At 31.8% G+C, this 16240-nt stretch overlaps 1 protein-coding gene and 1 long non-coding RNA gene across 4 annotated transcripts in view; both read right to left on the bottom strand.

Moving 5' to 3' along the window:
* LOC143048505 (uncharacterized) overlaps positions 1 to 16240 on the bottom strand; it is a 155583-nt gene that overhangs the window by 119196 nt on the left and 20147 nt on the right. For all 3 annotated transcript variants that reach the window (XM_076222195.1, XM_076222197.1, XM_076222196.1), the window contains exons 2-3: positions 14628 to 15124; positions 12488 to 12554 (exon numbers count right to left, since the gene is read on the bottom strand). In XM_076222195.1, coding sequence (XP_076078310.1) covers positions 12488 to 12554; positions 14628 to 15124 — 564 coding nt within the window. The remainder of the gene's footprint in view (positions 1 to 12487; positions 12555 to 14627; positions 15125 to 16240) is intronic.
* LOC143048508 (uncharacterized) lies at positions 3807 to 5734 on the bottom strand. The gene is made up of 2 exons (XR_012969871.1): positions 4867 to 5734; positions 3807 to 4224 (listed from the first exon to the last, which is right to left on the bottom strand). It is a non-coding gene; the product is annotated as an uncharacterized LOC143048508 (long non-coding RNA).

Raw genomic sequence — 16240 nt, 5'->3', positions numbered from 1 at the left:
TCCCTGTCCATATTGATGTGTTATGTTTAGGTGTGATGTACCATTGAACTGACTCCCTGTCCATACTGATGTGTAATGTTTAGGTGTGATGTACCATTGAACTGACTCCCTGTCCATACTGATGTGTAATGTTTAGGTGTGATGTACCATTGAACTGATTCCCTGTCCATACTTATGTGTAATGTTTATAGGTGTGATAAACCATTGAACTGATTCCCTGTCCATACTGATGTGTAATGTTTATAGGTGTGATATAACATTGAACTGATTCCCTGTCCATACTTATGTGTAATGTTTATAGGTGTGATGTACCATTGAACTGATTCCCTGTCCATACTTATGTGTAATGTTTATGTGTGATGTACCATTGAACTGATTCCCTGTCCATACTGATGTGTAATGTTTAGGTGTGATGTACCATTGAACTGATTCCCTGTCCATACTTATGTGTAATGTTTATAGGTGTGACGTACCATTGAACTGATTCCCTGTCCATACTGATGTGTAATGTTTATAGGTGTGATGTACCATTGAACTGATTCCCTGTCCATACTGATGTGTAATGTTTATAGGTGTGATGTACCATTAAACTGATTCCCTGTCCATACTTATGTGTAATGTTTATAGGTGTGATGTACCATTGAACTGATTCCCTGTTCATACTTATGTGTAATGTTTATGTGTGATGTACCATTGAACTGATTCCCTGTCCATACTGATGTGTAATGTTTATAGGTGTGATGTACCATTGAACTGATTCCCTGTCCATACTTACATGTATGTGTAATGTTTATGTGTGATGTACCATTGAATTGATTTCCTGTCCATACTTATGTGCAATGTTTAGGTGTGGTGTATTATTAAATTGATACCCTGTAATGTTTAAGTGTAATGTGTAATGTTAAGGTGTAATGTTTAGGTGTGATGAACCATTGAATTGATTTCCTGTCCATACTTATGTGACAACACTTTTGTGTAATGTTAAGGTGAGATGAACCATTGAACGATCCCTCTCCATACAAATGTGTAATGTTTAGGTGTAATGTTTAGGTGTGATGTACTATTAAATTGATTCCCTGTATTTTTTAGGTGTAATGTTCAGGTGTGATGCTCCATTGAACTGATTCCCTGTCCATATTAATGTGTAATGTTATAAGTGTGATGTACAACTGAACTGATTCCCTGTGTTTACTAAGGTGCAATGTTAAGGTGTGATGTTCCCACAATTAAATGTTTTGACATTATCTCCCTACTCTATCTAGTCTTCAGCTGATGTTGAACATAAAACAGTATGATATAATCAATTTACAAATCATTCTATTTCTGGTTCACAAATCTATTATATAGATGATATCTGTTCAAATCATAAAACACAAACATAAACTGTGCAAAATTTATCATCTTAACATCAGGAAATCATTTACAAGTGTAATTGGCCCTAGTGCAAAGCAAGTTCATATTCATGTCATATTAACATTTTTCCCTCTTCCTATGACTTTCACTTTAAATCTATTGTGAAACCACAACTCCTGAAGTACCCTTTTTTTTAAAGTATGATGCCAAACTCAATACAGACATCAAGTGAAATCTGACTTTACACCAGATAATACTTTTTAATAAGGTTACTGCAGCTATATTGTAAATAATAATGTGTCCATAGTACAAGAATGCCCCACTCACACTTACTTTCTATGTTCATTCATAGATGCATTACATCTATGGTTCAGTGGACTGTGGTATTAGAGTCAAAACTCTAATTTGGCATTAGAACTTAAAAGATCATATATCATAGGGAAGATGTGAAATAAGTTTCAAGTTTATTGGACTTTAACTTCATCAATCAAAGCGCGAAAGCGCTGTAAAGGCAGTTAATTACAGGTTGTGTGTATTTCTAGTCCAGTTATATCATTATCTTCCATAGAACAGAGGTGGTTTGTAGAATTTAAGATTTAGAGTTCTTTTGTACCTAGTTCACCTATATCTATAGTCTACTGTTTACAGTATATTTTCTGTGCCTCGCCATGAAATGCATTTTTAGCCATGGCCTTGTCAGTTTGCTTTAAATTTATGAGTTTGACTGTCCCTTTGGTGTCTTTCGTCCCTCTTCTTTAGACATGTAAGAACTTTTCCTTTTCAATATAAATAGACTATTTTTAATTATTGATTGTATACGCATATTCTATGACTCCCATAAAAAATAGTTCACAAAGATTGACTAGTCTCTGTACTGTGTGTATAGCAAGAACATCAAGTAACATAATGGTAAATGTACATAGTAACACATCAACTTTTTTTATGACCATACCTGCCAACTGTCAGTATTTGCAGAGTATTTCCCCCATCGAGCTCGAGGCTCCCAAATGGAAATTTTGTAAGAGCAATTTTGTCGACTATTTTAAAGAAAACAATTAATTCAACAATGGCAATGAGCTTGTTTATGCACGAAGAAGCCAAAAACCACATTAGAATATATTTGAAGGGAATCCATGACAAATCGCCCCATTAGCAAATAGCCCCACTTTTTCACTAACTCGCCCCACTTTAAAAAAAAAACTGCCCCAACCTGGATAACCAAATCGCCCCACTTGTGAAATGTGTTATATCCCTTAATATTACTCCTGCCAACTTGCCCCACCTAATAGAAAACGATAATATCTAGATAAATATATTATTAACCAGGAAGAATTTACTAATGCCAACTCGCCCCACTCATGTAAAAAGATGTTATCCCGTTGTATATAAGTTAAATTCCGTTAATATTACTCCTGCTAACTGGTCCCACCTAATGAAAATCGGTGAAATCTAGATAAATATATTTTTAACCAGGATGAATTTAGTAATGCCAACTCTCCCCACTTATGGAAAAAGATGTTATCCCGTTGAATATAAGTTAAATTCCTTATATTGCATTATGATACAATTAACAGGTTTCTTTTCAATTGTTATGCAAATAACTAAGCTTCAAAAGTTATAAATGCCCTGTAATATTTAACATAAATGTAGATCACCCCATGCCAAATTACGAGATTGCACATTGGATAATGATCGATAATTAGCAGGCAATATTGTTTTAAAAATACACCCAAAATGTAATCTATGAACAATGTTTGAAATGCAATCAATAATTAACACCTTTTGAGATAGAAGATCATAATTAGAATGGTTGTGTTTTTACAACAATCAGCTGATTGACATCTTTATGACCTCGAGGCTTAAAATAGAATATGGGAAACTTTACCTGTGTACACATCGAGGCCTTTTTTATAATCATATAAACACGAAAGAAACTGTTTTAAAACTTTATTTAAATAACACAGAAGTAAATGTGAAATAATATAAAAAAAATATGATGCATTCAAGAAAAATATACTTACCAAATTGCTGTTTCCGGTCAAAAATCTCGTCAGTTTTAAATAAGCATATCTAGCTGGCGATTATTTTCTATGCAATTAACCGAAATGCCACTTGAGGGGCTATGCATATAACCGTACAATTTAACATTAGATGAATGGGAAATGGTTCTGTGCAGGAGAAAAGTATGCAATTAACCGAATTATGCTATTAAGCGGTATGCAATTAAGTGGAATCGACTGTAGTACCTGTAACTGCTTATACCTATTTCTTATTCACTTTTGCTTGATAAACTCACTAAATATCATGTATATACATTGTACCACATCTCCTTATTTTTATATGCATTCCAATAACATGAACAATTGTAATTCAATTCTATATACCAAAGCAAAATGAACTGCACCACTTTCATTCACTAGTATGCATCTTTTGGCAAAATACAAGTTCTTAAATGACACAAGATATATTTATTGATAAAAAAATAAAATTTAGTATACAACTCTTTAACAGGTATAAAAAAAAAGCACAGCTGTGTCATAATTTGTGAAATCTGTGCTGAAAACATAGACATTGATGGTATTTGAGTAATTCCATATGTGAAGCTCAACATTAGCTCGTCAGTTGGTGGTGGACAGTTATAGTTCCTTTCTGCAGGCTAGGATGAATGACTTTTCAGGAAAACCAATTTCACAAATCAAAACTTTCCTCTAGATTTCTCTTACAATATTCATCCAGTTTAGTTCTTTTGGTTTAATTGGACACCGTCCTGATTTTTAATTTTGCAAACCATTCAGTCTCTTGCTTGCAAATGGTGAATGAAAATAGGATGGGTATGGCAGTAGACAAGTCTCTTTAAAGTGGGTTTGTGCCCTGAAAAAAAGTTTTATAACTTAAGTTTTTTTGAAACTTGTGCAACACACATACCTAAATAACTATAACATAGAAGAGAGCATCATTCGTGTCAATGTTTTGTTCCTGTTTACATTGTCATTGATATTTTTTCAGAAAGCCTGAGGCATAGCTCATGAATTCCTGTCATTACATCCTAAATTAACATAATTACTGCTAGAATAATTATCAGTATGATATACGTACACTATCATTGTACAGCCCAAGTCTTCAGTATATATAATTGTTGCATTCATTCACTCCTGTGTTCAGTCGTTCAAAAATATTTAAACATCAACAAATGAACTTTAATAAGGACAAGAAAACACTAGAAAAGATACGTAAATACAACCCGTGTTTAAGTGTATTTGAAAGAGAAATATATCTGGTTAAACGATGTATAAAGGAGGAAAAAATTGTAGATATTGCATTACGATGCTTTCTACCTAATAGCACGTGGATATGTTTACATATTTAGACTTGACCCAGTATGACCCGTACCTTGTAGGTCACCGCCGTCGTTTAAACACTAGACTACAGTCGTGTATAAGACAATAAAATGCTTAAGCCTGTACTATTTGTGTGAAGTAAATGTGTTTTTTCTGTACATTTAAATTGTTTTACCTGATAGCAAGGACGTATATCTATCCGTTTCCTTCTCAATTCACTTTGACAATTTCTTCGAGCTTCTTCAAAACATACGTATTACTGCGCCCGGAAGTGAAAAAAATATTAGAAATCCTCGTAAAATAATGCTATTTTCAATTTTGTGGAATCCATTTTGTTATATTTATTATATAAAGATAAAAAAAGTTACGATTAATTATGAATTTGCATATCATTATACGGAACGTTTATGGACTATTTTTCCATAGCTGTAAGTCGGTCATTTTGGCGGGAAATCATGTACACATACACACGTAGATTGGCTGGTACCTGATCGTAATGTTACACATCAGATATATCAAATAGCTAATACCCGGAACGTAGTACCGGGAACCAGGATAATACGTAGACAACATACATAACTAATACCGAAATTGAAAACGCTTTACGGTTTCTCGTTTATAAACCGAATTCCGCTTTGAATTATAGAAGATGCAATATTAATCATGTTCAGTCGACTTTTCATTGTTATATCAACGTCTGAACTAATTAAAAAATCTTTAGATGTCAGATAACACTCGAAATTGACCCGACCTCTTTCCACACGGAATACAAATAATGATAGTTTGTAGTCAGGTTGACTGCTTATAATGCAAAATACACATTAATAACAAGTTCTATAAAACGAACAATACACACTGATCGTTTCTTTAGTCCCCAATGTAAATGAAAGAAACAAAAACCATATCATACCATAAAAAGAAGAGGAGAAATTCGAACATTTCCGGATCTATTTCTGGCCAAAAGACCCCCTGCATAGATTGCGTATGAAAAGATGAACCTCATGACTTGAAAGTCAGGCCTTAAAGCACTGCCTTTAAAAACTACCTGAACAAAAATATTTAACCTGAAGCAGGGAAGACAAACAAACAGACACAGAAGGACAGATGGAAGAACAGACAGACTAGCTCACACATAGATCAAAAACATGATGTGCATAGGTGGGGCATAAAAAAGTGAAAATTAAGTTCATATTCATATGGATTCGTCTCTAAATTAAAAGTTGCTCAAGTTTTTGTATATATGTCAGATTATACTTAATAAACAAAGTATAGAAGTTTCACTTATTTTATCTATTATCTTGTACACAAAATACCTTTTTAGTGCGAATATCTGATTGGACTAGGGCTTTTGGTCTATGGTCCTGACTGTTCTCTGCACATGTGAGTCATAATGATTTATGTTTTGAGACATTTTATCTATCAAATATATGTCATTTTAGGATGGCATAATCCATGAAAAGATAATATTGTACAAAAAGTAGCAATGTTTGGTTGAAGAAAATAGCTTCAGTGTTTAATTGAGTCTGCTAATTAGAAATTTTTTAATGTTATCCGATTTTAGGCCAATTTGGCACCAATTCTTAACTTCTTGCAGTAAAGTTTTGATAAGCATTGATGAATGAAGAAAAAACAGCACATGCAAGAACCATGTAAATATTTATATTATAGTCAACTCTGTGTTTAAATATCTAGGTGGTTTCTCCTGTGCAATCTATTTTAGCTAATACAAAAACATCTGAAAATCAGCTCAACTCTAAGAATTTCACAATTTTGTTTTAAAAGAGTTACATTTCTATAATGCATCTTTTTTAGACAATACAGACATAAGATGATGGATGTGTGTGTAATGTATGGTGAGGCATAAAGAAAATATTAAATCCAAACTTCTAATTGTATCCTATTCTTTTTAATTCTTTAAAATATTGTTCAAATTAGTTTTATTTCATTTTTGAAAATAACTTCACAGTAGTATTTGTCTCAGTTTAAGTCCTAAATTGAAATCAATTAAATGTTTGCACAAGTCAGAAACTAAAAAAAATGTACCAATGTAATATCTAGTTCTGTTGCAATGGCTACAGAAAATGAAAATTAAAAGGAAAACATTGCAAATTTTCGGATTTTGGTTATAGTTGGTCTTTCTCCAATCCTAGGTTAATATTAATTGTTCAATAGATGATGAAGGAAAATTTCCAAAAATGAAAAATCTTTGATGAGTGAATATGATATTTATAATGCAATAAATGGATCAAACATTAACTCTTGTCTAGGCCCTTGTAATCATTTAACTTTTTAATAAAGTGAAACATTACTTTGTCAGAAATCGGATTCCTTTGATGTAATTTGAGTCACATAAGTGCTGGAAATTTAAAAAAAAAAAATACTTTGGATTTGTTTGAAGTTCATTTGAAATACCATACAAGCAGTTTACAATTTAACAGGCTTAGTTCTCAATTTTATATTTCATAACTGGAACAAACTTTTAAGAATAGTGTACTTGTAATGCAGTTTATATTCAATTTCTTAGCAAATGTGTGAAGGCCTGACCTAGGATTATCATATTTGTTTACCAAATGTTGTGGAAAACAGATATTTTTCTCACTAAATTCGGATATAACTAATGGTTCATTCCAATTTTCAATGCAACTGGCCAAATTTGATAAAAATGATGATGAAAAGTCTAAAGAATGAAATTGCATTGATAAGACACCCTTTTTCAATCCAATTTCTTTTTTATTAAATTAAATCAATCTTAAAACATGAAAAAATGCAAAATAGAACTTGTTTCTAATATTAGAGAAATTATAAAAACCTCAGATATACAAACATAGGAAATTCATCACAGCAGAAAAAGAATCCAAATTTTGTACTATTACCAATTCAGAATGAAGTTACAAATATGGCAATCTCACAATAGCATGAAGACAAAAAGCTGTTGCCTTACTTTGTAATTAGAATTGAAATTTAACTAGTAAACTTTCAGGAAATGCTACATTCAAATAAAGTTATCAAAATCTAAACAGTGACTTTTAATTTTTATAGAAACTTTCTGATTTCCTTTTGTGCAATAATATAAAAAAGCAGACAGAAAGAAATCAGACACATAGAAGCAAATCTAAAACCCAACCTTTGTGAAGCATGAAAAATACCAGATTCTATCCAATTATTGCATTCATTCCCAAATTTCTGTCATTTGGAATAATTGAAAACCAGTGCAGAAATCAAGAATCGACTCCTGACCCTTAAACATTCATTTCTCAACACAGATATAACATTTTTCTAATTTTTGACAAAATATGACATAAACCAGAAATACAAATTTGATAGCAAATTTAACTTTTCACTAATATTTCTGTTTCTGGCATACAATAGAGTTTTATTACTGGATTTCTGGTTAATACCTTCCAACTATATGTCTGATTTCATAACTGACATGTTCCTTTTTACATCAGAGGCCCCTGAGGGGCCTCGGGTGTATTGCCATCGCCTACTTTTCAAAGATCAAAGAGGTGCATATATAATTAGTTTTGGAATGATAACCGACATTATAGACCCGCGGACCTATATAGTGCAGAATAAAATTCCGTACTTCTTCTTTAAAATTCATGTTTTCAATGGATACTCAGTTTTTTTTTAATTTTTCTTAATGCAAAATTTATAATATGAAAATGTTTTGTCGTTAGAAATATTTGTATATTAATCAAACGATCTTCAATACCAATGACGTGTCGAAAAATTGTTGTTGCGGATGAATACCACGAGTGCGCAAGAGGGCAAAAGCGAGCGTGTAGAAAATCGAGAGGAAATCAATTCACACATTTATACACAGAAAGGTAATTATATTTCAATTATTTGATTTGGAGTAATCTTTTTAAACCGTTTGTAGCATATTTGTCTATAATATTAACGTAGCAAAACCAGGAAAATTTAATCTGTCATAATATTAAAATAAATTATCAGGTCACGTCCCCCGCAGCCATTTTGAAAATACCAGCAGATTGGGTAGGAGTAACAAGGACCTGCAAGGCCTTTAAAGATAAGGTTACTTTTTGTGTATATTTTATAACAACAATTTGTTTTTATAAAGATCTCAACAATTTTTGGAGTTAAATTTGTTTTCTTCGTAAATAACAAGTAGATTGATCACTATGACACACACACAGAACTATTTTCTGTTTTTTTAAATACTGTTTCTGATTTTCGCTCCTTCTCCGACTTAGTTTGTTGAATTAGTATATGTGAATATGTCCCTTGACCGGAAAATACGCGGAATTTGTAATGACTTTGACTATGTCTATGTAAGTAATTCTAATATATAATTATTGGTTGAATTTATTGTTTATATAATATTCAGAGAATCTTCGACTTTTTCTTCTTCCAATAGAGTTGGACTCTTTTTGAGTGTATAAAGACTCTTGCTCGTAAAATCAAGAGTCTTACTTTACACTGAAATGTCAGTATTTGGGTTAATCACATTTACTGAATTACTATAGATATATTGGGAGAAACCTTACAGTTTTGAGATATAAATATAGATTAACTGTCCTGTTTTTTAAGTCTTCCTTAGCTTGTAGTATTGTATTATTTTGACCATACATGACATGTATCGCCAAAATTATATGATAATTTGATGACATACTTGTGCTTATCATACTCTACAGCATTATTTAATTTAAATGTGTAACCATATCCATGTCAAATTTTAGTAACTTATATTAGACATTTGTTCACACAAACATGCATATGAGAACTTGAATTGAGCAAATATGATTAGTTATATCTATGAGAAATACAATCAGTTAACTTTATCTATGAGCACCCATGAGATCTTAAATTGAGCAAATATATGATCAGTTATATGTTGAGTAAAATTTGAGCTAGATCTACTCAATTGAGTTAGATATATATCAATATTGAGACTAATCTAAATGGTTATTTGAGCACACATGAGCCTATTTATACTATTGAGAGCAATATTGGGATACTGCATGAGCAAACTAAGCAAATCTTTATTGAGACAAACCTATGAGCGCTATATTTAAAAAAAATATAGGGACAACAGAGTTGGTGTATGTGGGTTCGATTCCCACCCTAGGCATTCATTTATATTGGCTGGTGCAAAGCGGGCAGTTTAGCTTAGTGGCTCCACACTGACTCTGTTGTTCATATGTTACTTAAAAAAATTAGGCGGCATTGTTCAGGTCTTGCCATCTTTATTTTTCTATTCGAAAATCAGACACAACAAAACCATTGAATAATTGTGAAAATTATACAACAGATAACTATGGTAAAACTTTAATTGTTTTTGGCATAATTAAACTTGGCTGCCATCCAAGATCTAAAAAGTTTTTATATTGATGAATTATATATATCAGATTTGGATTCTTTTGATTACAAAACATTTTGGATGGTACATGTAGGTAGCGGCCAAATCTTTATTCCTAAAGGCTTAAAGCTTTCAGGTCTGAAAATTGCCCAAAAATCATCACATTTTGACAAATTTGAAACATAAAATGTACTTTTATGAGAAGAACTGATTTATTGAGTGTTAAGACTTTTGAAATAGACCCAAATTACGAACCAAATTGAGAACTTTTTGGAGTTTTATAGTTTAGGCTATTTTGGGCAATAAGTGAAACTTGTCCTTTGAATCAGTGGTTTCACAATAACCATTATATACTAAGTATCTGTTAGAAGATAGCTCTTTCACAGTACATTGTTAAACTTAAAGATAAATATATACCGACAATGACAAATATTAATGATGAATGAGATTATACATGTATATATACTGTTTTATATTGTTACATGTACATACATAAATGAAAATTAAAACCAAACTGTTGTCATTATTCATAAAAAAAGAAAAGGGAGGTATGATTGGTATAAATCAGACACCAGCTCTAGACAAAATAATGAAAAAGAAATAACGCTTATAACCATACAACATTTTTACAATCAGAAAAAAACTATACATAAATCAGTTAGAAATAGCCATGAAATGTCAAATGTTAAACAATATATACAAGAAAACTAATGGCCACATCAATGTACAATCGGGAAATCAAGATATACACCAAAAAATTACAAGGCCTGTTTTACAGGTTTCTTACAAAGGACCGACACATTCATATGGTAGTTGTGTTCTATATGTATAGTGCAAAATGTTCTCATTGCTATACCAGTGGTATCCAAAGTATTAAATCCAGAACAAAGTAAAAAAAACCTAACAGTTGAAAAACTATCCAAATGTGATATTCAAATAACAAAAATATCATCATTAGCAAATGGCTATCTACATATAATACATTGTAATATTTACAATGAACCATTTAATAATTAGAAAACAGAACCTACAATATACATGTATAGCTGCTGATTTAAAAAAAAATATAATGGATAAATGATTGACTGTGTTACAATAAAACCAAGATACATTATGTAACTCAGTGAAGCTATTTATGAACATTTAAAGAGTTTGTGTTGACTGCAACAAAAATCTAGAATAAGGGATAGTAATCTTGCTGTGTTAACATCCATTTAATTAGCAATTGATCCAAAAGCTAAATGTTTCAGAAAAAAGACCTTGATACTACATGTACAAACATTGTTAATAAATGCCATTTGTAGAGCAGGATCTGCTTACCAATCCGGAGCACCTGAGATCACCTGTTTTGGTGGGGTTCGTGTTGCTCAGTCTTTAGTTTTCTATGTTGTTTCTAGTGTACTTTTATTTGTATGCATGTCTTTTTCAGTTTTAGTCATGAAATTGTAAGTTTATTTTCCATTTATCATGTTTATGAGTTTGCTGTTCATCTGGTATCTTTAGCCCCAGGGTTTCCCCTGGGTCAATTATTTTTTTCGCCACCTCTTTCGCCAAAACAATGTATTTTTCCCCACTTTATTTTTTAATTAGCCACAATATTACAATTTATCTGTTTTGATATGATTGTCTTGAACCTCTTTTTCATAGTTCAGTGAGTGACTATATAGCTACTCGAAGAATTGTTTGCTATGTTGATTCTCTATTATAAGTTATATGTTAGCGATTTTTGTATGTGTGCAACTATATGGTCATAATGCCAATCTAACAGTTCTCATTTGACCAAGTAATCATTGATAATTCACAAAGTTAAGTTTCCTAGTTCAAGTCAGTATCTCGGGTATGATAGCAAATTATATTTAATATTTGTACTATATTGTATGGTGAACATATCTGTCTGGTAGGTATAATATAAACACCTGTCATTTATCAATAATTCAACACAACTTGAGGTCCTCTGATGTTCAGTACTTCAGTACTTTGATTCATTCTTAAAATTATATTTCATTTCATTGAAGCTTTTCCATGGAATAAAGATTAATTGCTATACGACCCCCTCCCTAAATTATCTAAATTTGTTAAACTGTTAATGGATAATTTCTTAGCTGTTATGGAAACAAAATTTTGAAGCAAGATCAAAAAAAGATTTGATTCAGAATAATATGTCCAGGTGAGATGGGATTTGTGTCCTGAATATGTATGTAATATTTGCTACTGCACATGAAACACCCATCAATTTCTTTTTAGTCTTTATTGGCAGCCTGACTGTATGAGGTCAACTTTTAATTGAGTTAGGACTGACTGTTCAGGGGCGGATCCTGCCATTTTAAAAAGGGGGTTTCCCAACCCAAGACAAAAAAGGGGGGGGGTGTCAACTATAATAATGTCCCCATTCGTCCAAAAATATGGGGTTCCAACCCCCGAACCCTTCCCCTGGATCCGCCACTGCTGTCTAAATTCTATTGAATTTACGTACTTTGTTCAGGACATTTGAATTTGTGCTTTCTTTTATAACTATAGACTTTTGATTGTCGCACTTCTCCCTGAAATAAAAATAAAACATTTCCTTCATAGCATTATCAAAGTACAGTATGTTTAGTTGTCTTATAAATATATAAATATTCTGTTGGTTTTTTTTTCACTCAGATGTCATTAAGGAATTTATAATCTATCAGTTTTGTTTCGATTCCCTTTTGAACAAAATAATATTTATTTTCTTTGACGTCTGTGGTTTCTATTCATCTTCTATATCTTGTCATATCTAAAAGAGACATGATTATTTGTGTTATACAAATCTGTCTAAACTTCTTTTTCAAGACACTAACATTTTTTTCAATCATAACAAGGTGCTATAATATTTTCTTTTTTCAGTATTATTTTTTCTAGCAGTTTGACATCTTCAGGCCTCCCATATGAGCTTGAAATATTACAGGTGAGTCAAAGATCATATCCAATATTTACTTTATACAGTGTGCTTAAGATATCTAAACTATCAAGATTAGTTGCCAAAACTGTGAGTTCTCTCAATGTTGAATAGACTTTTTTCAAGTCACCAACTTTTGACTCTGGAGTAAATAATTTTTGACAGGTTACCTACCTTGTGGTAGAATGTTCCTGGTACTCGGCAAAGTGAGAGAAACTAAAAGAAGTATTAACTGTTCTCACAGATTTATGACTCGCTTTTTTTGTAATTTTGATAATGCAAATGTTGAAATTAAAATCAATGAACCATGACTGAAGGTACATGGCTTAACAATCTACAGAGTAAGTAATCTAACGAAAAACTTATATACTCTGGAGTCAAAAGTGGGTAATATGAAAATAGTCTACTGTAAATTCAGAAATTAATGCATGCATTTATTATTGCAATATCGTCATTTTGGATTTAAATGCGATTTTAATTTTTGCGATATTGAGAAAAATCCTGTTTAATTCATGTAAAAAATTTCAAAATGTGAGTTTAAATTATTGTGACTATAACCCTGTCGCATTTTTCGCAATAATAAAAACCTCACAATAATTTCTGAATTTACAGTATTCTATTTAAAAGAACTTATAGTTATGGCAGTTAATGCTGAAAGGTGTCTTAGACAAACTGTATATCAAAAATAAATATTAACTCATGGAGTCAAAAGTTAGTAATATGAAAAAAGTCTACTTTAAGGTCTCACTATAAATTATCTTCATATAATTTGACATCATGCTGCAATAAACCAATGTGGTGTTATGGTTTCCGAAATTTTAATAGAGACAAATCTAAAAGCCTTCATGGTGTTGATTTCTTCATTATGATTTTAGCAACTACACAGCCTATTTTGTTACAGATGCATTAAAGTAAAACATCCATGTAAAGAGGGCGCCACCTTTCACTATCTGCCAAATATCTAACCTTTCTATGTGTTCACCCTATGCATTAACAATTCACCATATATTTAAATGTATTGTAATTCCAATGTTCTATTTCAAAATCTATAAAATGATGTATTATGTTTTGTCCTAAACATGCAAAAATGTTTACAATTGCATAACATTTTCTTTTCTTCTAAATCTATCAAGGCTAAGAAATACGGGTGAAATCGGGTCATTTTCGGAATTCCCGGGTTATTTCAATGACCCGGCGGGTGATCCGGGTGATCCCTCAGAATTGTGAAAATCTCGGGTCACACCCGCAGAATCCGGGTCAGTTGACAGGTATGACATTTTCTTTTCTTCTAAATCTATATTTTCATATTACAGAATAAAAGCAATCTTGCAAATGTTTAAAAGAATAGGCAGTGTAAAAGCTATTTGGCAAGGTAACTTGTGAATACAACATAAACACAGTTCATACTTAAAATATGAATCTGAGATTCCACAAAAATATTACTTCTGAAAGCAGTTAACAACAACACTTTAAAATAAATTACAAAGATATTACTTATTACATTGAATACATAAATTATATAATACAAAGTAAACTCCAACTGACTATTATCAAACAACAGCGTGAGAACAATAATTTTGTTCCCTTTCAAGCAATAGAAATGTGGGAAATAGGTTCCTGTATTTCACTTTCTCAACAGACAGTGTAACGAGAGTTCTATGTACTACAACAATTGTTATATTAAATTACAAACCTGAAATTTCTGTGAGCTTTTACGATTCTGAAGAAAGATGATTGCATTGTGGGAAAATCTTGCCACAGGTTGTCGAAGTTTTACAGTACTAAGAACACAATTACAATTAAAAGTCACATGTGTACTATTATAATAAATTAATAAATTTAAAGCACTTTTTCCTCCAGAATGGAGTGGAGTTTCTATTCTTTGGAATGACACTTTTCCTTGATATCTAAAGACTAATTTGTCTTTGTTAATATTTACAATAACTTCTAAGAACGGTAATTCCTTCTTACGATGAAAAACACTTAAAATAGGTACATCTATATTCACTAGAGAAATATTCCCAGAGAAATAATATGTTAACTGATTCCTATATGTTTTGATGAAACGTCTTCCATTTCTTAATTTTAATTTTGAAGGTGTCCAATCACTGTTGAACTTGTAACCTTTCGACCGCAGTTTTACTATTCCAGTTGAATTGTATCTTCTCACATTTGACAGTACATTGTAGTCTGAAAAAAAAGAATAGATTTTTATACTTTTAATAATGTACAATATTTCTTATCTTTACTTACATATATTTATCTACTCAGTACATTACAGTTACTAATCAAGTGTTGACTTAATTTTATTATCATCAATGAAGAAGACAACAATGGCAGATCACAGAGGGGTTTCAGAGGTTGGAACACCCCCCTTTTTTTGGACGATCAATGCATTTGAATGGAGACATATAGTTGGAACCCTATCCCCCTTTAGCCTGGGTTTGGAACCCCTCTTTTGAAAATGGCTACATCCGCCCCTGGATGATTTCACCTGATAATTCAACATATACTACTACACTTTGTAACAGCAAAATAATTTTCAGTGTACACAATTTTCCTTTTTTTGCTGAATAATCTAACTGTACCGTGCTTTTATATCTGAAGCAAGTCCTTAACCATCATAACATGGTTTGGAATATAACTTTATATATGGTTAAAATATATATATCAAATTTCAAGTCAGGAGATTTCCAGATAAACAGTACTGGTATACAAAATATTTTTAACTAACATTCAATGTCTGTCCCAAAACTTACTGCCATCATAGGCGGATCCAGGGGGGGGAGGCCCTGGGAGGCCCAGGCCCCCCCCCCCTTTCGTGGGAAAAATTTGGTTGATTTTATAGGGAATCATTGAAGCATGACTGGAGCAGGCCCCCCTTTAGGTCAGTCAGCGGGCCCCCCTTAGGAAAAGTTCTGGATCCACCACTGGCCATCCTTTACTTTTTCTATTGATCTCTATATAATAAAGTAGAAGTTCACTGTCACAGTGTGAAGGAGTTGAACGACTCTTGACCTAGAAAGATGACCACAAGTTGACCAACATTATTTAAGTCAATACTGGTCTGTTAAATGTTTATTTATTATTCATATTTCGACTTTTAGTCTCAAGAAATGAATTCAGTCATATGTCAGATTTTAAAATGTATAAATTTTCATGATCTTTTAGTAATTAAAGCAATTCAAGAAAAATGACTATCTCATAAATATGAACTTCTTCAGAAACTAGCCATACATGTACCAAACATTTTGTATGATGAAACAAATCAAACAGTTTTATCTTCAATGATGAAAACTTGGTGTT

This window comes from Mytilus galloprovincialis, chromosome 10, assembly GCF_965363235.1.
Source record: "Mytilus galloprovincialis chromosome 10, xbMytGall1.hap1.1, whole genome shotgun sequence".
Lineage (NCBI taxonomy): Eukaryota > Metazoa > Mollusca > Bivalvia > Mytilida > Mytilidae > Mytilus > Mytilus galloprovincialis.
The sequence above is the reverse complement of the archived record's forward strand: the minus strand, read 5'-3'. Positions and strand labels throughout refer to the sequence as shown.